At 47.3% G+C, this 22,248-nt stretch overlaps 2 protein-coding genes across 3 annotated transcripts; one reads left to right on the top strand and one right to left on the bottom strand.

The window, feature by feature from the left end:
• The first annotated feature begins 1,877 nt into the window (after positions 1-1,877).
• LOC136476272 (probable protein phosphatase 2C 44) lies at positions 1,878-11,354 on the top strand. Of its 2 annotated transcripts, XM_066474043.1 has the most exons (6): positions 1,878-2,166; positions 9,634-9,885; positions 10,031-10,313; positions 10,401-10,555; positions 10,702-10,853; positions 10,948-11,354. In XM_066474043.1, exons 1-5 carry the CDS (start codon positions 2,032-2,034, stop codon positions 10,840-10,842), a joined length of 966 nt encoding a protein of 321 aa, XP_066330140.1. In that variant the 5' UTR covers positions 1,878-2,031; the 3' UTR covers positions 10,843-10,853; positions 10,948-11,354. The 2 variants fall into 2 exon arrangements, with proteins under 2 accessions (XP_066330140.1, XP_066330139.1); XM_066474042.1 differs by having other exon boundaries at positions 1,880-2,166; positions 10,702-11,353.
• Positions 11,355-11,438: 84 nt separating this feature from the next.
• LOC136468977 (uncharacterized) lies at positions 11,439-16,016 on the bottom strand. The gene is made up of 4 exons (XM_066467351.1): positions 15,562-16,016; positions 14,030-15,420; positions 11,983-12,241; positions 11,439-11,628 (listed from the first exon to the last, which is right to left on the bottom strand). Exons 1-4 carry the CDS (start codon positions 16,014-16,016, stop codon positions 11,439-11,441), a joined length of 2,295 nt encoding a protein of 764 aa, XP_066323448.1.
• Between the last annotated feature and the right edge of the window lie 6,232 nt (positions 16,017-22,248).

The raw sequence follows: 22,248 nt of genomic DNA, 5'->3' as shown, positions 1-22,248 counted from the left end.
TATAATAAAATTGATATAAAAAAAATCAAAGCGACTTATAATTTAGAACGGAGGGAGTAATTGGTACTTATGTATGAAATAAATATAGGTGGAACTTGGTGTATGAAAATTTTGACCACGCTATAAGTTTACCACCTCAACTTCTAACATCTACAAATCTACATCTATATATACCTAATAATAATCTACTCCTGATATTTTGTTAAAGTCAAAAGTGGATTCTATCAATCTTTCCTTTTCACTTCTCATAATGCTCTCGCACCTCTCTCTATGTAGTTCGTGACCTAGCCTCACAACCGGTACTCGGAAATTGTAACAGCCTGTGTCCAGCCGTGGTATGGAGTTTGATTATAACAAGTGGATTCTTCCTATCTTTCTTTTTTTTTCACTCCTTAGAGTGCCTTGCACCTCTCTGTCTAGTCCGTTCGCGACGTGGACTCACGAAGTCACGACCTATACTTATATGAATTAGAAAAATGTGCATCTACCCCTCAAAAAAAGAAAAGAAAAATGTGCATCTAACGATGGTATGGAGTCTGATTCTATGATGCAGTGAACAAATGACGTGTTCATTGAATAAATCTTTGAGCCCCAAATTGTCTAGGTGATTGCCCAATATAATCTGTACGTCCCAGTACAACACACAGACATGTTTGTTATCATTGATAATATTAAAAGCAAGTGTTATTCTTTCGTATATCCTCCCTTCCATGGTTCCATCTAATAACATGTGGGCCTGAAGCATTCTTAGGGACCGTTTGATAGGGCTCCAGATTCTCACAAAAAACGTTTTGGATTCAGATTCTTTACAGAAATGTTTCTGGTGATGGATCGAAATCGCTTTATGAAATCGTTTGGCTGGCAATCTGGATTCCGATTAAAAAATCGTTTAAATAAAAATATGTTCAAAAAATTCTAAACTTTTTTGTGGATGGAGAACAACTTAAAATAAAAACCATGTAAGTTGTTGCACTAAAAAAGAATTATCTGAAAAAAATGAACCAAAAAAAGTAAGATGCAATGAGATGAGAATCTGTGCAATACTAGCCTTCAGCCGTTTCGCATGTGTACATAGAAATGGTGAAACATTTCGGTTTCAAATCACTTGCTGAAAAAGACCGTTTGGAAGTGACTCTGGTGATTCTCATCAGAAACTGAAACATTTCTCCCATCCAAACAAAGCCTTAGTTGACCGGGACTCGTTAACACCGTTGGATTTTATGATAATCTAATAATTAGATTATTTTAAAAAGCCCGAAACAGATATGCAAGACTTTTTCTTTCGTTTGCGTCCCTTCCATCCAATGATATGTGGGGCCGCTCAATATTCTGCCAATAATGTTGATTTTCTGATTGTCTACTGGTCCTCTATCATCAATTAGGGATGCAAGGTTGATTACCTGTGAACATGTAAATAGACTAAATTTTTGCGGGCTACCCGCAAACCCGCAAAAGTTTAGACTATTTGCAGGCTTATGGACAACCCACCTTGCATTCCTATCGACAATCCTAAGACTTCTTCAGTTACGGGGATATTTTCTTTCTCCATTGCACGTACATATATATCTGGTAGTGTATAATAATAAATAGAAATATGCTTTGTGCCTTTCTGTTGGCTGTAGGGGTCAAAACACATGACTCATAAAAGATGATCGGTCCTGTTCTGCAGCACTATTTCAGCCGTACTTTTCAGCGAATGAATTGTGTTTTTCTCTCACAACAAATCAGCATAAACATCAGTATAAATCAAATTTCAGTGAAACCAACGGCAGGTCGACAAAATTAATTGTTTTGTTGTTGCTCGCGCCGGCCACCAAGCGTGCCCATCCCGTTTACCACCAGGACCTCTGAATGAAGGAGAAAAAAAGAAAGAAATGGGGAAATGAAATTCACGGGAACAAGAGCAAGGCAACCGAGCACGGACGCGTAAAGCCAACAGTGGGGGGACCGGGCGAGCACGAGGAAACCGAGGCGACTGACCCAACCCGTGCTTGCGGCGGCGCTGCGCCTGCGCTGGTGCCAGCCACGGCCATGATCGGCGGCGGGCGGGCGGCGGACAGCCAGCCGGCGTCCTGCTCGTCCTCGTCCTCGCCGTCAGGCCCCTCGACCAGGCCCCCCCGCGTTCACCGCAGCAAGAGGCGGCCCGACATCCTCAACATGCTCATGGTAACTAACGCAAGCTTTTCCTCTGTTATTCCTTTTGCGTCCCCGGCGCCGGCGCCGGCGAGCCCGGTTTGGCTGGCTGGCTGCTCCAGCCCTTGTCGGGGCGTGGACCTTTGACGGACGGGCCTGCTGTTACTGTGCGTCCTGATTGCTAATTTAGGAAAGTAGCTTTTTTGAAAACAATTTTGGATGGTACTGCTAGCTTTCAAAATCGTGGTGGGGTAAATTATCAGCGGGCTCCCAGAGAACGGGGCGTCCAGGAAACGATTTAGTTTGGATTTGATTGCTCCACAGGCGTTGGACGGGAATCAATAGTAGCCTGGTGTCTGGCGATCGATAGTTGATACACGATGCCAGTGGAAGAGGAAGAGGGTTAGATAGTTGATACAGCAAGTGGGGTTTTTGCCCAGGTGTTCAAGTAGCCAGGTAGTACTTAGCATGTCCAGGACTTCCTGCATCTGATGCAGTACTAGCAGTGAACGCTAAGCAGCTGCACGCAGGCCGTCGCACCCCAATAGGAGAGCTTGGTTCAGAAAGCATTTCGTGTGGATTATTCAGTCCCAGGAGTGCTAAATTTTTGTATTTTTTATTGGTTCCAATTCTATACTTTCTGCTACCCAGCAGCGGTTCTGAAGTTGAAACTTGGAATATAACCCTTTCGGTGCTATGCATAGATAGCACCTCACTGAGTATCATATTGGTAAGGGCCTTTGTAGATTTCATTTATTTATGATAGGACGATTGGATTATGATTGATGCCACGAAATGTTAGTTAGGGTTATGATGAATGGCTAAGTATGTAGAGATTAGGGCATCTATGTAGTGATGATCTCCTTGTCAAGTGTTGCCAGTTGTCTACATATGGAACTAGGGTAATGTCCACATGGCCATCTGGATTTATCCATTTCTCCACTGTCCTTTTTCTTCAGTGTATTGATTATTGAATGAAACTTGTACTCCAGTTGTGTGCTTTCTTTTGGGCGTATCCCTTTGGTCATATCATGAACCTTTAATAAGGTGGACTGCACTAAAAGTTCTTACTATTCTGAAACTTGCAGCTCCCATTTTCCATTTTGCCCAACTATTACCAGACCTACCTTGGTTGATATCTTCGATGATTTGCCTTTCCTGCCTCCTCCATCTAGCTCCTTCTCCAAAACTAGTGATGCAGCAAGCTAAGATGATCTTATTACTTTATTAGTGGCTGAACCACTGCTGGGAGGTCAGAGTAGGGGTACTGGTTGGATAGGACTGGTAGGTGGAGGTTTGCCGCTGGTAGATGGTGATGAGGATATAATGATGAAGATTGTAATTTTGCAGCATGAGAGAAGTGAAGACTTGTATTGGGTGGTGGACTGGTCGGGCTATAATGGTGAAAACAGCAATTTTTCACTTTACAGTGAGGATGGTAGAGTAGTGACAGAGGGAGCCTATGGCGGTGATAGGTGGTACGTAGTGGCTACTGGCTAGCTAGAGGTGTTGGAACCAAAGCACAGGTTTGGGGCTGAATTTCTGATTTCATTAGCCTTGCCACAAAACATGGCAGGATAGGGATACATATAGGGTACCATGCTTGCAACTTAAGAAAGCTACAGCATATTCCAACTACTAAAGTAGATGCTAAAGTAGGATAAGATAGATGATAAGGGTGCTGACACAGGCACCAACTACTCTAGGTAAGCATCCTAAGTAGATAAGCACAAGACTTATAGCTGTCATTCTCCCCCTAAGTCTTGTGAGGCGCCTTCTAGGGAATTTGAACCATCCCAATCCTGGCGCGAAGCTCCTGGAAGTTGACCCGCCCAAGGGACTTGGTGAGAAGGTCGGCGAGCTGATCCTGGGTGTTGATGTAGCCTGCCTTGATGCTCCCCTCATCCAAGCAGCTCCTAATGAAGTGGTACTTGATTCGGATATGCTTGCTGCGCTCATGGAAGACGGGGTTCTTCGCCAAGGCCAAGGCGGACTTGCTGTCCACCCTGAGCTCCACTGCTTCTGCGTCTCTGCCCAAGAGATCGCCCAGCAGCCGAGCCAACCAGAGAGCTTGAGTCGAAGAGGTTGTGGCAGCGATGTACTCCACCTCGCAACTGGACAGAGCCACCACTTGTTGCTTGACCGACTGCCAGCTGATCAGACACTTGCTGAGGAAGAATAGCGTCCCACTGGTGCTGTTGCTCGTGTCGATGTCGCCGGCGAGGTCGCTGTCGCTGTACCCGATGAAGTGCTCTGCACTCCTCGGGTAGTGCAAGCCGTAGTCGGAGGTGCCCGCGACGTAGCGGAGGATCCTCTTGACGGCCTGCTCGTGCTCCGTTGTCGGTCGCTGCATGAACCGACTGACGTAGCCAACGGCGAATGCTAGGTTCGGCCACGTGTGGATGAGGTAGCGAAGGCTGCCCACAATGCGTCGGTACCGCGTGGCGTTGACTTCCTTTGTCGTGTTGTCGCGGTTCAGCTTCAGCCTCTCCTCCATGGGGGTGTGGGCTGGGTTGTAGCCAGTGAGCCCGCCCAACTCGACGATGCGCTTGGCGTAGGCGGACTGACGAAGGGAGATGCCAGAGCTGTCCTGGTGGACCTCGATCCCTAGGTAGAAGGAGAGAAGGCCCAAGTCGCTCATCTGGAAGGTGGCCTTCATCTCTTCTTTGAACGCCTCCACCTCGGCCTCCTTGGTGCCGGTGATCACCAAGTTGTCGACATAGACGCCTACCAACAGGGCATTGCCTCCTTTGCCCCGCTGGTAGATTGCAGCCTCGTGAGGACTTTGCTGGAACCCAATTTGCTTGAGGGTGGAGTCCATCTTGGCATTCCAAGCTCGGGGTGCCCGCCGCAAGCCGTACAGGGCCTTGCGCAGGCGAAGAACCTTGTTCTCCTTGCTGGGGATGACGAATCCCGGCGGCTGGTGGACGTAGACCTCTTCCTTCATGTCACCGTTGAGGAAGGCGGACTTGACGTCCATGTGGTGCACACGCCAACCATCCTGGGCCACCAGCACGAGGAGACGAACAGACTCCATCCGCGCGACGGGCGCGAAGGTGTCGTCGAAGTCGACTCCCTCTTGCTGGACGAACCCGCGCGCCACCAGACGCGCCTTGTGCTTGATCACCGCCCCGGCCTCATCCTTCTTGAGCTTGTAGACCCATTTAAGGGTGATGGCGCGGTGGCCGGCAGGAAGATCCGCCAGCTCCCACGTCCGATTCCGCTCGACCACGTCGATCTCCTGTTGCATCGCAGCGTGCCATGCCGCATCTCCCTCCGCCTCAGCGAAGGAGTGAGGCTCGCTGTCCTCGTGCGCCAAGTGCAGCTCCGCCTCGAAGTCGTGCATCGCTAGTCCAGGGACGGGTTGACACCGAAGATGTTGTCCAAGGTGCGGTAGCGCAGAGGCTCGTCGTCGTGGTAGGCATCGACGCGGTCCACGTCGTTGGACAGTGGAGTGGTGAACTCCACCGTGCGCTGCCCGTCACGGACCGAACCTGCTGGTGCCGATCTCGGAGATGTGGGCGCCAGTGCGGGAGAGTGAGGAGCCGGTGTAGGAGAGTGGGGCACCGCCGGTGTAGGAGAGCGAGGTGTAGCCGGTGGTGGACTCGCTGGTGGTGTAGGCGGTGGACTCGTTGGAGCTGATGGCGAGCCGGGTGCCGAGGTGGACGAGCTCGGTGAAGATGAGCTGCTAGCTCCCCCGGCGCCCTCGAAGTGGACGTAGTCGACGACGAAGTCGGGGTCGAAGTCGAGCCGTCGTCCACCGCCTTGTCCCAAGCCCAGCCTCGCCCTTCGTCGAACACGACGTCCCGGGAGATGCGGACGCGCTGTGTCGCAGGGTTGAGGATGCGGTAGGCCTTAACGCCCTCCGTGTAGCCGATGAAGACTCCCGGCGTGCTCCGGTCGTCGAGCTTGCCGACGTGGTTGAGCTCCTTGGCGAAGGCGAGACAACTGAAGACGCGGAGGTGGCTCACCACCGGCTTGCGCCCGTGCTAGGCCTCGTACGACGTCTTGCCGTCAAGGGCCTTGGTGGGCGAGCGGTTGAGGAGATGGACGACAGTCATCACCGCCTCCCCCCAGTAGATTGTCAGCATCCCTCTCTGCTTGAGGAGGGCGCAGGCGGTGGCCACCATCGTCTGGTTGCGGCGCTCAACGATGCCGTTCTGCTGCGCGGTGTACGGCGCGGAGAAGTGGCGCTAGATCCCCTCGTCGACGCAGTACGCCGCGAACTCAGTCGCCGTGAACTCGCGCCGTTGTCGGTGCGTAGCACCCGAAGCTTGCAGTTTGATGGTGCTTGGTGGCGTCCGCAGCCGCCGCCTTGGTGTTGAGGAGGACCGCCCACATGTAGCGGGACACGTCGTTGACGAGGAGCAGGAAGAAGCGCTAGCCTCTGGGTGTGGCCGGTGTCACAGGGCCGCAGAGGTCGCCGTGCACGAGCTCCAGCTTCTCCTTGGCGTGGAAGCTCGCCTGGCGGGGGAAGGGGAGCCGCCGCTGCTTGGTGGGGACGTAGGTGTCGCAAAACTGCTACACTTGCTCGACTCGCGGCATACCCTGCACCATCTCCTTGTTGTCGAGTTGCTTCAGGGCCTCGAAGTTGAGGTGCCCAAAGCGCTTATGCCACCGCCAGGCGTCGTCGTCGCGGCGGGCTGCAAGACACACGGGTTGCGCCACCTGTACGTGAAGAACGTAGAGGCGGTTGGTGCCTCTGTTCACCTTGGCGAGAAGGCGATGATGGCGATCCCAGATGCACTGGACCCCGTGCTCAATCTCCACGCGCGAGCCGTTCTCATCCAGCTGCCCCAAGCTGAAGATGGAGTTCCTCAGCGCGGGGATGTAGTAGATGGCGGTGAGTAGCCGGTGCTCGCCGGTCTTGGCGGTGAAGACGACGGAGCCGACGCCCTTGATCTCCACGGCGGAGGTGTCCCCGAACTTACGGAGCCTCGAACACTGGAGTCGAGCTCGGAGAAGAACTCTCGCCGCCCGGTCATGTGGTGAGTGGCGTCGGTGTCAAGGTACCACCCATCGATCTTGTCGCCGCCAGACCCGTTGCCGAGGAAGACGTGGGCCCGCGGCTCGTCGATGTGGAGAAGCGCGGCGGCGGCCGGCGCTGGAGAGGAGTGTGGCTTGATGCCCCCGTGTACGAAGAACAGAGCCGGCTCGTCACCCTCTTGCGCTTGCACGACGTGTGCCTGACCGCCGCGCTTCGCCTGTCGACAGTCCTTGGCCCAATGGCCGGTCCTCCCGCAGTTCTTGCAGGTGTCGTCGCGGGTAGCCTTGCGCTTGCCGTTGGTGCCGCCAGGAGTGCCACCGCGCGCCTTGTCCCGCTTGCGCGGTCGACGCTTGCGGCTGCTCGACGAACCTGAAGCCGAAGAACCCGAGGCCTCCCCCTTCTTCCGCTCCTGCTGGCGGGCGAGCCACTACTCATCGGTGAAGAGAAGCTTGCCACCGATGGTGACCGGCTCTGAGGGAGGCAGCCGCTCGCGGTTGTCGACGGCCTTGAGGCGACCCGTCACCTCCTCGATCGATAGCTCGGAGAAGTCCAGCAGCATCTCGATCGCGATGGCGACTTGTGAGTAGTTCTTGGGGACTACGCGGAGGAACATCTCGACAGCGCTCTCCTCGTCGATGTCGTTGTCGCCGTACCGCGCCAACTGCTACATCAGAGTGTTGAGGCGGAGAGCGAAGTCGTCGACGTCCTCACTCGGCTTGAAGGCTAGGTTCTCCCACTCCTGACGCAGCTTCTGAAGCGTGGACCTGCGGGCGCGGTCGCTGCCGATGCGTGCCGCGGCGATGGTGTCCCAGGCGTCCTTGGCGGCCCGCTTGTTCGCGAGGGAGTGCATCTCCGTCGGAACAGCAGCAAGAAGCGCCTCCAGTGCCCGTCGATCCTCGTCGAAGCCGGCGTCGCCGTACCGTACCGCGTCCCACATGCGCCGCACCTGCATCTTCACCTTCATCACCATGGACCACTCGGTGCAGTTGGTCTTGGTGAGCATGGGCCATCCGCCGCCGGCGTGCTTGACGATGGTCTGTACGACGGGAGGGGAGCCGGGCCGACCACAGCGACCTCGACGCCGGTCCGGGGAAGGGGAGGCGCGCTGCCTGTGAGGGCTCCGCGCGCTAGCGTCCCGTCCGCCCTGCTCGTCGTCATCCAGGTTGCGGCTGCGTGCGTCGAGGCCGTGTCCGCCGAGGTTCCGCTCGAAGTCGCGCAAGCCCCGCTCGTGCACCGCGCGCTCCCCGGCCAGTGCACGGTCGACTCACGGATCCCGCCAGTGGTCGCGCTCGGCGTCGCGTCCGTGTCCGCCCAGGTCCCACGCGCGTCCGTGTCCGTCGAAATCGTCCGCGTCCGCATTGCGTGCCCGGTGGTCCCGTATCCGCTCCGCGTCGTGTCCCGCGTCCGCACCGCGCAGCTGCTCCCCGCCGAGGCCGCCTGCCGCTCCCGCGCGCAGGGCAGCGGCCTCCGCTGCCGCCGCTTGAGCCGCAGCAGCCACGACCGCGGCGTCCTCGGCGGCCCGTGCTGCTGCCAGCTACTGCGCCCGAGCAGCCGCGGCCACCCGCTCCTCCGCATCCCGCTCCCGCTGTTCCGCCGCGTCCAGCGTGGCCGCAGCAGTCGGGGACAACCTGCTCCGCCCGCTCGAAGTGGTGGAGCCATGGGAAGAGTGGGAAGAAGAACGATTGGACCGGTTGGACATGGCTGCGAATTGAGGATTGGTAAAGGGGAAAACCCCAGGTAAAGCTAGGCTCTAGATACCATTTGTTGGAACCAAAGCACAGGTTTGGGGCTGAATTTCTGATTTCATTAGCCTTGCCACAAACCATGGCAGGTTGGGGATACATATAGGGTACCTTGCTTGCAACTTAAGAAAGCTACAGCATATTCCAACTACTAAAGTAGATGCTAAAGTAGGATAAGATAGATGATAAGGGTGCTGACACAGGCACCAACTACTCTAGGTAAGCATCCTAAGTAGATAAGCACAAGACTTATAGCTGTCAAGAGGAACGATAGCAAAGAGGTGAGGCGACTTTGGGCTCTGAACTGCCGACTAAGTGGAGTTTAGGGATAATTCTTTGCACGCCTTCACTAAACATGCAATGCTACTTATAATGAGCCAGACTCCCAATAAATTGTGCTAACAAACTGGAAACAGAAAAATAATCCTCCAACTGAATAGCAAACAAACCAAATGACTAACAAACTGAGGAAGGAACGGCCTGGTTCTGGCCACGCCTTGTGTTTGTGCTCTTGCTTCTTCTTCCCCCCAAAAAAGCGTTCACAACATAGGTGGCACAACCATTAGCATTTCAAATACGAATTAGAATAGTCAGTTTCATCAAGTTTTTTTGACATTGTAAACTTCATTGTATAATAACCTTTGATAATTTTGATTGAATATCCTTTTCTTTTGTTCTGTCAATGCTTTAACAAGTGCTAGTGCTTTTAAGTTTTAACTATATCTATTGTTGTAACTATTTTTTTCTTCCATTTCTATATGTACTGTAAAGAGTGCAGCATGTCTCAGTTCATCATCTTCTGATACTGGAAAAGGACAAAGCAAGTTGTCAAGCAACAAAGTAACACACGGATTTCACTTAGTGGAAGGAAGATCTGGCCATGATATGGAAGACTACCATGTAGCAGAGTATAGATATGAAAATGATCACGAACTTGGTCTTTTTGCCATTTATGATGGACATTTGGGAGATAGCGTGGCCAGTTATTTGAAAGCTAATCTTTTTGACAACATACTGAAAGAGGTAAGCTTTACATTTGTTCTATACTTTCTGTGTAAAACATGAGATGTACTCCATCTACAAATGAAGCTTCATTTTAGTGGAATCTCAATTTATGTTATTTCCTCTACAAAGATGCTCATCCCGTTCCCTTTTATGGTGTTTGCAGCCTCTATTTTGGTCAGACCCTCAAGAAGCAATTAAAAATGCATACAGCTCTACAAACAAATATATTCTGGAAAATACTAAGCAACTTGGACCAGGGGGTTCAACAGCAGTCACTGCTATTGTAGTTGATGGTACAGATATGTGGATTGCAAATATAGGTGATTCAAGAGCTGTTGTGTGTGAAAGAGGTACTGCCAGTCAGCTTACTGTTGATCACGAACCCCATACCACTAATGAACGGAAGAGGATCGAAAAACAAGGTGGTTTTGTCTCTACATTCCCCGGTAAGCATCTAGTTGCCTAACTCTCACGTCATTGTTCTATCCAATCACCATGTAAATCGTCTCAATACATTTTCTAGTTGCTGATAGGTGATGTTCCTCGTGTAAATGGCCAACTTGCGGTTGCAAGAGCATTTGGCGATCAGAGCCTCAAGGCTCACTTGAGCTCAGAACCTGATGTTAAGCATATAAAGATAAACTCAAGCATAGAATTTGTCATACTTGCCAGTGACGGGTTATGGAAGGTATGCATTTTCCTTGCGTATTTCACTTAACGTTGTCACCTTCCCTATATAGTTCAAGATTTCAATATCCAATCAGAATCATTTTCTCCTAATTATTTCTTTTCTCCTTGTTTATATTCACTCTCCTTGCTGTGTTCTCGGTGAAGGTAGTGAAAAACCAAGAAGCTGTTGATCTGGTGAAGTCAACCAAGGACCCGCAAACAGCAGCGAAGCGGTTGACATCTGAGGCTCTAGGGAGGATGAGCAAGGACGATATCTCATGCATCGTCATCCGTTTTCGATGCTGACTGACTCTTGTGTATTCCAGCTCATCCATTGGACCTTTCGCCTTAAGCTGCCTCTGCATCAGCAGTATTGTTTTTTTCTCCATACCTGATCTGTGTACATTGCAGTTGGTAGCGTCTGGATGTGTTACAGCCCAGGATCAGATTGGTGATTGGACTGGACAGGTTCTTGACCAAAGAAAACAAGAATGCTGGGTGTTCATTTTTTTTTCTGTGCATATATACAAGTTAGAAGCAAATATTTACCGTCGGACCGGAGACAAGAAAAATAATATACCGCCTAAAGATGCAAAGATGGTACAGATTATGTAAGCTTATAGACATGTAGTAGCTGGATTATGGCTTTTAGTGACTCGCGTGTGTGTGTGGTGTGGTGAGAATTCTTGTGTGCTTATGTGCATTTAAGATACCGTTCCGTTGCCATTCACGTACGGAACCAGCGATATGCTTTGAACGGGATCAACATCAAATAACATTTTCCTCTCCTTTATTAAATGGAGAGACTAGCGCCCGGACGCTCGCGTCTTCTGCCCATTCGTTTTCAATAATGATACCCTTAAGGCTTTTATGGATGTAGCTTCGTGCTCCACGTCTACGGCCTACCCACCTTGGATGTAGTTTTGTGCTCCGCTTCGCCTTGTGATCCATGACTGTTGCCCGCCCATGCTTATAGCTTCGTGCTCCATGCCTGTTGCCACATTCATAGATACAGCTTTGTGCTTTGTGCTTTGTGCCTGCTGCTGCGCCCGCTTCGCTTCCCGCGCGCACATTTGCAACATAAAGCATTTGCTGCAACATACATCCGAAACAGATGAAACATTTGCAACACATGTGTATGGGCACTTCAACATATGCAACATCCAGATAAAATACTTGCAACATATGTTTAAAGCAGCTGAAACATTTGAAACATACACTTGCAACATACGTGTATAGCTAGTCCAACATATGCAACATCTAGATAAAATATTTGCAACATACGTTTGGAACACCTGAAATATTTCAAACATACACTTGCAACATACGTGTATAGTCATTGCAACATATGCAACACCGGATCTACTTTTGCAACATCAAAATAAAACATATGCAACATACATCTGAAACGCATAAAACATACGGTTGCAACATGTGCTCATCTACTTGCTGCCTACTAATGGACGCTCGTTGACGCGGAGCTTGATGTCGGCATGGAGTTCGATGCCAACGGCGGGGAGGGCGAACCTCGGCTGTGCGTAGCGCGAGTCCAGGCGGGAGGGGCGCGAGGTGCGGCGGAGCACAGCGCGAGACGCGAGGCGTAAGCGGCGCACGGCGCGAGGCACAAGGCACAAGGCGCGGGCGGGGCACGCGAGGCATGAGGCGCAGGGCGCGCGAGGCGTGGGGGTAGGCGGGTCAGTCCCATCTGGTCAGACGGACACTCGGTAGAGAGCATTTCCGTTTATTAAAAGAACTTTATCAGAAATAGCATTCTCCCCTCGCGTATCCAGGTGGCAACAGAAAGCTGGATAGCAGGATTGAAGGTTTCCTTTTAGGTCAAAGTTGGATGGTTTTATAGCATGCAGCCACCGTCATCGGCGTCCCATGTGCCTTGAAGCTTGCTCTCTAAATTTAGGGAGTCCTTCTAAAACTTGTTATCTAAATTATCATTTAGAGTCATTTGCATAAAACTCTCTCACAACTTTTTTATATTTTGTGCGCACTTTAGATAGTCATTCTCACTTTCTATCTTAATCATTTATTTATTTATTTTTAATCTCTAACAGCTTTTTTATATCATGTGTGCACTCTAGGGAGTCAATCTCGCTTTCTTTTTTCGAGAACACGAAATAAAGAATGGTTGTATTTAGATATAACCAATTAAAGAAATTGTTCGAGGACATTTTTATCCCTAGGCCCGTTCGACTTGCTGAAACTTGGCTAAAAAATATTGTTCTGGCTAAAATATTGTGAGAGAAAAACACTATTCCGTCTATAAAAAAAAGCCGAACAAGCCGGATTTAAGGTAAGCTGAACGGAGCCTAGGATGCCTCTTGAGTTGCTCTAAATACATCTATTGTTGACTTATTGTTGTTAAGGGTACCAGCTCTGTTCGAGCAATGGAAATTTATATTTCCCCTCAAAAAAAAAAAGATGCTTTAAAAATTGGTAGAATGAAGCCTATACCGCATCTGTACGTGGCGGGGGTATTCTGTTTGGCCAGAGCGTTCGGGTTTACCAGTGGATGCACAGGAGCAAATGAGAGTGGACAAATGGGACACTTGGTACTTGCGCATGGCTGAAATCGCAGGGATCCCGATGGACCAATGATTTCGTTCCCTCCATTTCTTCTTTAGCCAAGCCAGGATTTGGCTGTTTTAGATATTGACAAAATCTATAAAACATGAGTTAGTGTACTATTGCTAACTGTACTTATAATTAGAAAATAGTATTATACATTTATTTTAATTGAAAATCATTTCTCGAGGTGTCGAGTAATTCATATTTCTCTATGCTATACTTCCTCCAAAATACTTGATGTTCTGTGATTCAAAAATGTCCCCAAAAAATTGATGTTCTGGTTTTGGGTATTGGACATGTACTATCTCTGCATGCCGCCATGCAACACACTTTGATTAGAAAACTTAACCGTGACAACCCTCCTTTTAAGAAAATCTAGAAATCCTAGAACATCAAGTTTTTTAGACCGAGGGTGTACTATTCATGACAAGTGACATGGATCAGTGGGCATATTAGAACTTCGTATGAGCCAAAGGTGGAGCACAATCTCCTGAGGCAACGTGCGGGGTGGCTCGTTCAGGGTTTGCCTTGGCCTCAACGCTGGTGGTGGCCACCACTCCCGTCCAGGGCCGTCCCACAAATTTTATGGACCCTTGGGCCAGTAAGACACTAAGGGCCCGACAATGTAATATTTAAATAGGACGATTAAAGTATATAATTTGTAGCATATATTTAATTCTTTTTGAAAAGATAGCAGTACATCAAAAAAGATAAAAAAACGGCAAAATAACTATGATGGTTACCTCAAATAAAACTATGGTGCTTCAGTGCTTTTTAAAAAAGCGTCTTCGGACATTTCTTGATGCAAAATATTCAAGAACACTTTCAAGATCAATTGTATCTAAAATATCTTTCTCAATGCTACACATAGCCAAGCCATTTAATCTTTCTTGTAGCATAGTTGACCTCAAACAATTTTTCAGTAGCTTCAATTTGGAGAAGCTTCTTTCAGCTGATGCTACTGTCACTGGAATAGTTAACAGAATCCGATATGCAATAGAGGCATTTGGATAGCAATCTGCAACTTTAACAAAGTGAAGAATCTCAGATGCTGACATCAACTGATCTGGCAAAGTTACTTGCAACACTTTCAACTCAGAGAACAAATCATCTAACTCAACATCAGACTTGTTGTCATGAGAAAAAGTATTGACAAAAGTTGTGCAACAGTCTCGTAGATCACTATGATCTAAGGACTTTAGATTTTCCGAATTGAATAGGAAACCAAATATTTTCTCAAATTCCTTTAGCTGATCAAACCGACTAGTCAATGAAACAATTGCATAATCAACAATAACTAGGAAGTAGTCATCATTGAAGTCATCTATAGCTGACCGTTGTAATTCTTCAGTTTCATCATCTTGTTCATCAAATTGCTTCTTCCTTTTACCTTTACGTTTTGTAGGAAATGTTGGCTCCACATCCAAACTAGATGCAATGGATTTTGCAGTCTCAATACTTGCACTTAAGCCTGTGTCTCTATACTTCTTAAAATATGATATGACCCCTTCTATCTGTTTCAAAGTACTATCTAAGCACACAATTGGAGACTGCAACTTTTTGCTCACTATGTTGATAACAGATAAAATATCTTCCCAAATAACCATACCAACTAAAAATTCAAAATTCTCAATAGTGGTTACCAATGATCCAGCTTCACTCACCGATTTTGGGTCCTCGATACAAGTTCTTTCCACCTCCTTCAGAGCTGATCTTATTTGAGAAGCTTGATACCTGATAGGTTGCACACTTTTTATTCGACTCTCCCAACGAGTATCAGACAAGGGTTTAACAGTGAACCTCTCAATATGATCGGTCAAAATTTTCCACTTTTTAGTAGATCGTGCAAACAATGCATATATCCGTTGTATGACACCAAAAAAAGTAATAGCTTTTCTACAGGATTTTGCCATATCACAAAGAACAAGGTTCAGACTATGACATGCACATGGCATATACAATGCTCTTGGATTAATTTCAAGCACACGTGTCTGCACACCTTGATGTTTTCCCTTCATATTGGAACCATTATCATACCCTTGACCTCTCACATCATCAATGTTCAAATCAAGAGACTGCAATGCATCCAACAATACATTAAAAAGCCCCAATCCTGATGTGTCATCAACCTTTAAGAACTCTAGAAAAAATTCCTCTACTCTTGGAATGGCACTTGACATATTAACACACCGCACAATTAGTGTCATTTGTTCTTCATGACTCACATCTGGGGTACAATCCAAGATAACAGAGAAGTACTTGGCATCTTTTATGATCTTTAAGATATGTTTTTTCACAGCATCAGCAAGCATAGCAATTAACTCATTCTGTATCCTAGGGCCAAGATAATGATGATAGATTTCATTATTTTGAATGCGCCTAATATGTTCTTGCATGACAGGATCAAATTCAGCAATCATTTCCACTGTGGCCAGAAAATTACCATTATTTGATTGATAAAGTTTTGCATTTGTTCCTCGGAAGGCAAGATTTTGTTTAGCAAGAAACTTCACAGCAGAAACTATTCTTACCAAAACTTGTCTCCAACGCTCCTTCTCTTTTGCAATTTCCAGCTGCATTTCATCCTCAATTGTTTTATTTTTGCTCAATCTAATCCGAAGATCATTCCATGTATTCATGTTTGTCAGATGCTCCACACTGTTCTCATGTTGTTTTAGTTTCTCACTCAAATGCTTCCAATCCCTCACTCCATCATTTGCTAACAAAGAATTGTTCTGATTTGATTTGAATAGCTTGCAACAAAAACAAAAGACCTTGTCCACATGTTTACAGTAAACCAGCCACTTCCTGTCAACAACCTCTCCATTAGTTAACTTTCTGGAGTAGTAAGCATATGAAAAACGCCTATTACTGGGATCACTAGGAAATTGTAAATCCATCTCTCTCACAGGCCCTTTCTCAATTAAGATATCTCTTTTGATATTGTTAAGATTTAGGATCAAAGATAGTCAACATTGATTGTTCATCAATATATAAATTTTCTGTATCATCCGAAGGCTGCAAATTTTCACCTGATCCCAAAATGTCCTCATTAGCATCAGCTTGCGCATCTAAATTTTCCTCCCCTGCAGCACCTTCATTAGCATCAGCTTGCACATCTAAATTTTCCTCCCCTGTACCACCTTCATTGGCATCAGCTTGTGCATCTAAAATCTGCTCGTCTGTACCACCATCATTGCCATCAGCTTGTGCGATTATTGGTTGATCATGTTCTTGCCCCTGATCTTGACTGACTTCGGCATTTCTTGATGTTGGAAAAAACCTATGCAACGCACCCTTTTGCGATTCTCTGGATTGAAGTTCTTGTTTTCTTTCTTTCCTTTTTTGAGCACCGGACTTATGTTTCTTTGGCAACATCTAACAACAACAACAACAACAACAACAACAAAGCCTTTAAGTCCCAAACAAGTTGGGGTAGGCTAGAGTTGAAACCCAACAGAAACAATCAAGGTTCAGGCACGTGAATAGCTGTCTTCCAAGCACTCCTATCTAAGGCTAAGTCTTTAGGTATATTCCATCCTTTTAAGTCTCCTTTTATTGCCTCTACCCAAGTCAACTTCGGTCTTCCTCTGCCTCTCTTCACGTTACTATCCTGACTTAGGATTCCACTACGCACCGGTGCATCTGGAGGTCTCCGTTGCACATGTCCAAACCATTTCAACCGGTGTTGGACAAGCTTTTCTTCAATTGGCGCTACCCCTAATCTCTCACGTATATCATCGTTCCGAACTCGATCCCTTCTTGTATGACCGCAAATCCAACGCAACATACACATTTCCGCGACACTTAGCTGTTGAATATGTCATCTTTTCGTAGGCCAACATTCTGCACCATACAACATAGCAGGTCTAATCGCCGTCCTATAAAACTTGCCTTTTAGCTTCTGTGGTACCCTTTTGTCACATAGGACACCAGACGCTTGCCGCCACTTCATCCACCCTGCTTTGATTCTATGGCTAACATCTTCATCAATATCCCCGTCCCTCTATAGCATTGATCCTAAATATCGAAAAGTATCCTTCATAGGCACTACTTGACCTTCCAAACTAACATCTTCCTCCTCCCGAGTAGTAGTACCGAAGTCACATCTCATATACTCAGTTTTAGTTCTACTAAGTCTAAAACCTTTGGACTCCAAAGTCTCCCGCCATAACTCCAGTTTCTAATTCACTCCTGTCCGGCTTTCATCAACTAGCACTACATCGTCCGCGAAAAGCATACACCAAGGGATGTCCCCTTGTATGTCCCTTGTGACCTCATCCATCACTAAAGCAAACAAATAAGGGCTCAAAGCTAACCCTTGATGTAGTCCTATCCTAATCGGGAAGTCATCCGTGTCTCCATCACTTGTTCGAACTCTAGTCATCTAACATGATAAAAAATATTGAATTACAAATCAAATCCCTGAAGCCTAGCCCTATCCCCATAAGAAGGTATTGATTTGTACACTAAAGTACTACTGAACTGTAATCAAATTGATTTGTTTATTTAAGAGGCCTGATACCTTTGCCGACTTGCCGTTGCCGTGAAGATGGTCGCCGCACCGCAGGCCACGCCGAAGGGACGTCCGAGACTCCGAGCTCGTCGCGGCGCTCGCTGAGGGACGCCTCGGCGCTTCGACGGCGTGGGGTTGGAAGTGTTCGAGCCAGACGTGCCCCAGGCGTTGATGGGCTGATGGAGCTCGTCATCCTGGCAGTCTGGCACGTATTACTCAGGCCCTGGTATTACGTATATACTTATACAGGAACATGGGCCTGACGTCCTCGGGCTTGTAGCACATTAGCACGCGAACTCGATGAGGTACACCGGACGGGGCCGCTTGAAGTAGTAGACAATGAGCACCAGCAACGCATCAACGCCTGGGGCACGTCTGGAGCCAAGCAGTCATGGGCCCCCAGCCTCATGGGCCCATGGGCATCGCACAGGTAGCCCCCCCCATAGGACAGGCCTGCTCCCGTCCCCCTTTCCCACACCTCCCTCTCTTAGTATGCAGCCTCTCTGCTCGAGGTGTGAAGTAGAAGCAAGCAGCTGGTGCTGATACGATCGTATACGATCGTGGATTATTACTGTTGACTGGTTTGGTGTGAGAGAAAAATACTGTTCTGACTAAAAATTTACGATCATTTACGACCAAACGAACAGGCTGAAGGTTGGGTGCGTTGACTTGAGGTGATGTGAGGACAGGAGTTGAGGTGACGTGAGGACCCTCAGGTGGATTCAGGGTTTGGAGATGATGATTCAGTCGATGGTTCATCATTATTTACTATTTATTGCAACCCACAACCTAAATAATAGGATGGTCGGATCCTTAGATATAGGCCACTTAGGGCGTGTTTGCGCACCTGGACCAGCATGGCCTAGCCAGCCCAAACGGACCAGGCGTGGGCAGGCCTGCCCCAACTGCTGCAACGCAGCTTGTTTGCGCACCTTACCGATTCAGCCCGGCCCAGGCGAGCTGGTGTTTGTGACCCAATACTCAGCTGGGCTCAAACGCCAACCGCCACCAACTGCCGAGCACAAATTGTGTTTGCCAGCTGATGTGCTCGGCCTGGCCCAAAGAGAAGGAAGAACAACATGATCAATAGAGAAGCAAACACTTTGAATGAAAATGTACAAAAGACATAGGCCTCAGACTAATTCCATTTAATCAACACATACATTGCCGGCTACATTGCATAATCAAAGAAGCAAATTAAGAACAGTAGCAGAATTAAGTAGTTTGGCAAGCCAAGAAGGGCAACAAGTTAACAGAAAAGAGAGTACATGAATCAAAGTGACATGTAGCCAGCTAATGCAGTCATCCTATTGTGTCATCATCGGCCTAATTAAAACAACAGTTGTGGCACATGAACAGCTTGAGTGACAGACCAACTACAACCATAAACAAGATCAAGATGACAACATTTTTGCAACAGCCTTGCAGCCCAGGTGAATGAGGATAGATTTCAGAACCTTGAGCTGTCACCAGTTCATGGGATGCTGATGCATCCCCATGAGGGGCATCAATTGATAACAGCAAGGGTTCTTGAGGTACCCTTGCATTAAAATCTCTAAGAGCATCATCATAGTTGTTGTACTTCTGATAGATAGCCCCTTCTTCCCTAAGCACTTGCTTAGCACACTCATACCATGTAAAATAAATCACAGGTTTCTTCCCTTCAAAGACCACATAGCAAGGAGGCATTCTCTGAAACCAACCAAATGTAGAACATGTAAGTGGTCTGAATGACATGCCTCAGTCGACCATTTAGTTTGAATGATGGTGAACATCATCGGCTACTTGATAAAAAAAATTAGCCTCAGCTTAGTAGTTTGGTGGTTTTTTTCCTTGTTTAGTCATTGGTGGCTACCAAGAATTGTAAGAACCAAATAAAGAGGCAAATAAACAACAGTTGCACTCACTGCCATACAGACCTTTTGATCAGTTGCACTCACTGCCATCAGCCATCACAAGAGGATGTTGTTGCTATGGAGTACAACTGAGCATAAGTGTAGAATGGAAGGATAGGCAAATAAAGAACAAAGCACAACAACAAAACCATCAAAACAAGAATAAGGTAGCCACCTCATGTTTGTTTTATGCATCATAGGCCTTTAAATCACACAGTTACCACCAGGGCAAAAACAACACAAATAGGCAACTAGTTATCAAATAAAAAGTAGCCAACAGAGGCTACAAATAAGTTTCTTACAATACCAAGTTCAGCCCAACAGCCAAGGGCTCAAATGCACCTAGCAGCAGCACTAGCACCAGCTACAACAGGGGTAGAACCACCATTGATGAGCTGCTCCATCACTGAAGTACCAGCAACAAACCCACCCTCAAATGCACCTGAATCCATCCTAGGACTGGCATGTAATGAAATCAACAACAGAATTAGTCAAGAACAGACTGACAATAATATTAACAGTTGTATGAATAAATAATAGACTGACAGATCATGAAGAACAGAATGATTCAAGAACAGACTGACAGTAAGATTAACAACGACAGAATGAATGAAGCATAAAATTGGTCTCAGCTTTGTCCACCAAATTATTACATCCCCATGACACACACATGAGTTCCATAGCAGGGTACATAAGCTAAATTTAAGAACATATTACATCAAATAGTATTTGTTCGCCTCCCTTCCCACATAGCATTGCAAATGGCATCCCTTATTTCAGCCATGTCAACAGAGTCTTGGTCTAGATGGGCTAGGGGCAGGTTGGTTGGATCAGCAGAAGTAGTGAAACCTTCCTCATCAGGCACTACTTCATCAATGCCAAAACCTAGGATCCAGTTATGCAAAATGACACAAGCAACTACAAGCTTCACTTGTGTCCTATACTTATGGAAGGGTTTGTTGTCCAAGATCATAAACCTGCCCTTCAGTGCACCTATAGCCCTCTCCACAGTCACTCTAAGTGATGAGTGCCTAAGGTTGTAGAGCTCCCTTGCATTGGTGGGCCTGTTCCTTGGGCCATACTCAAACAAATGGTACCTAACCCCCCTGTAGGGAGGTAGGAAACCATTTTTGCATGCATACCCGACATCTACCAAGAATATTTTACCTACACAAGACATCTACTGTGAGAGTGTGTGTTAATAGGCCATGGAATATGTAATTATTGTTGGTGTGCAATTACCTTCTGGCAAACTCAAGCCATCTTCCCTGGCTACAGCATCTGCCAAAACAGTTGCATCATGGGCAGAGCCCTCCCAGCCAGCCAGGACATAAGTGAATTTCATATCACAATTCATAGCTACCATCACATTTTGGGTGGGATCCTTTTTCCTACCCCTAAAAGCTTGTTGCATGCGCCTAGGAACCCTTGCTAGGAAATGAGTGCCATCTATAAAGCCAATGACATCCTAAAAAGCATGGGTCAGTCATTGCAACAGGTCTAATGTAACTAATGAACCCAGGGTATACAATTACCTTAAAATATGGATTCTATGTATGGCTTTCAAGAATCTTTGGGTGAGTGGTAGTGCTAGCTGGCTTTATCATTTCATTCCTATGCTCACCCACAGCATACAACACCTGATGGAAGTGCTTGTGGACAGTTTGGATGGACCTCCTAAAGGACTGGTGGACAACCCTAAATCTTTGGTTATGCCCTACAACATGTAAAAACATGGCAACCTGCTCTTCTACTGACACCCCCTCCCTATCAGTGATAAGACTCCTCTCTCTAAAAGTTCTCACTAACTTAAAAAAAGCAGCTCTCTTCATCCTAATCATAGAAATACACTCTGAATCAGTGGAATTGTATATCATTCTCAGTGTTCTCTGGCTGTGCTGTTCATTTTCATCCCTAATCAGGGCCAGTGCTATAGGATCAAGCAGTGGGGTTTCAGGTTCAGGAGTTTTCCTTTTCAGCCTAGTGGATACAAAGGAAACCATAACAACAGTCAAGGCAGTTGCCTTCCTACACAGCATGTCATGGCTCAAAGACAGATCCATCTACAAGCATATAAAAATATAACATGATTTCAGCTTAATGTACCCTGCTAGGCATCAACATGAATGTGAAATGAATGCATATGAACAAAAGCACGGCTGCATCTTGTATGTGATGCCTCCCAGTGCTAAATTTGGACAACATCATCGACCAATGATGGAACAAAAAACTCAGAGCAATAGTAATCAGAAACAGATCAACATCCCTAACAGATCAAGAACAACAAGGTACAAGTAACACTAACAACTGCATCAAACAGTTATGAACAACAAGGTACAATACTAATCTGAAACAGATCAACAACCCTAACAGATCACGATCCCAACAGATCAAGAACAGCAAGGTACAAGTAACCCTAATAGGAGCATGAAGCAGTTATAACAAGTATGAAACCCTAACAGATCATGAACAACAACGAACAAGAAACCCTAAGAACTTCAAGAAGCACCACAAAAAAGAAGATTGGGGGTCGATTTCACCTTGGCTCGGGGTCCAAACAACGAAGAGGAGGCAGATCTGGAAGTAGAGGATGCAGATCAGGAAGAAGACGAAGCAGATGCGGACGGAGAAGAAGAGGAACACCGCCGCCATGGAGTCCCAGCAGCAGCCGGAGCAGGGATGCGGCGAAAACCTCGGCGCCGGTGACCGAACCAACAACCA

This window comes from Miscanthus floridulus, chromosome 8 (genome assembly GCF_019320115.1).
Source record: "Miscanthus floridulus cultivar M001 chromosome 8, ASM1932011v1, whole genome shotgun sequence".
In the NCBI taxonomy this organism is placed as follows: domain Eukaryota; kingdom Viridiplantae; phylum Streptophyta; class Magnoliopsida; order Poales; family Poaceae; genus Miscanthus; species Miscanthus floridulus.
The sequence above is the reverse complement of the archived record's forward strand: the minus strand, read 5'-3'. Positions and strand labels throughout refer to the sequence as shown.

What these genes read in the sequence shown, in the direction of transcription:
- LOC136476272 (XM_066474043.1), top strand. Translation starts at nt 2,032, where the DNA reads ATGATCGGCGGCGGGCGGGCGGCGGACAGCCAGCCGGCGTCCTGCTCG. An exon ending in ACATCCTCAACATGCTCATG is followed by an intron (nt 2,167 to 9,633) that starts GTAACTAACGCA and finishes TGTACTGTAAAG; the next exon opens with AGTGCAGCATGTCTCAGTTC. An exon ending in CCAGTGACGGGTTATGGAAG is followed by an intron (nt 10,556 to 10,701) that starts GTATGCATTTTC and finishes TTCTCGGTGAAG; the next exon opens with GTAGTGAAAAACCAAGAAGC.
- LOC136468977 (XM_066467351.1), bottom strand. Translation starts at nt 16,016, where the DNA reads ATGGATTTACAATTTCCTAGTGATCCCAGTAATAGGCGTTTTTCATAT. An exon ending in ATTGAAGCTACTGAAAAATT is followed by an intron (nt 12,242 to 14,029) that starts GTTTGAGGTCAA and finishes CCGTCTGACCAG; the next exon opens with ATGGGACTGACCCGCCTACC. An exon ending in CGTCCATTAGTAGGCAGCAA is followed by an intron (nt 11,629 to 11,982) that starts GTAGATGAGCAC and finishes TGTATGTTGCAG; the next exon opens with CAAATGCTTTATGTTGCAAA.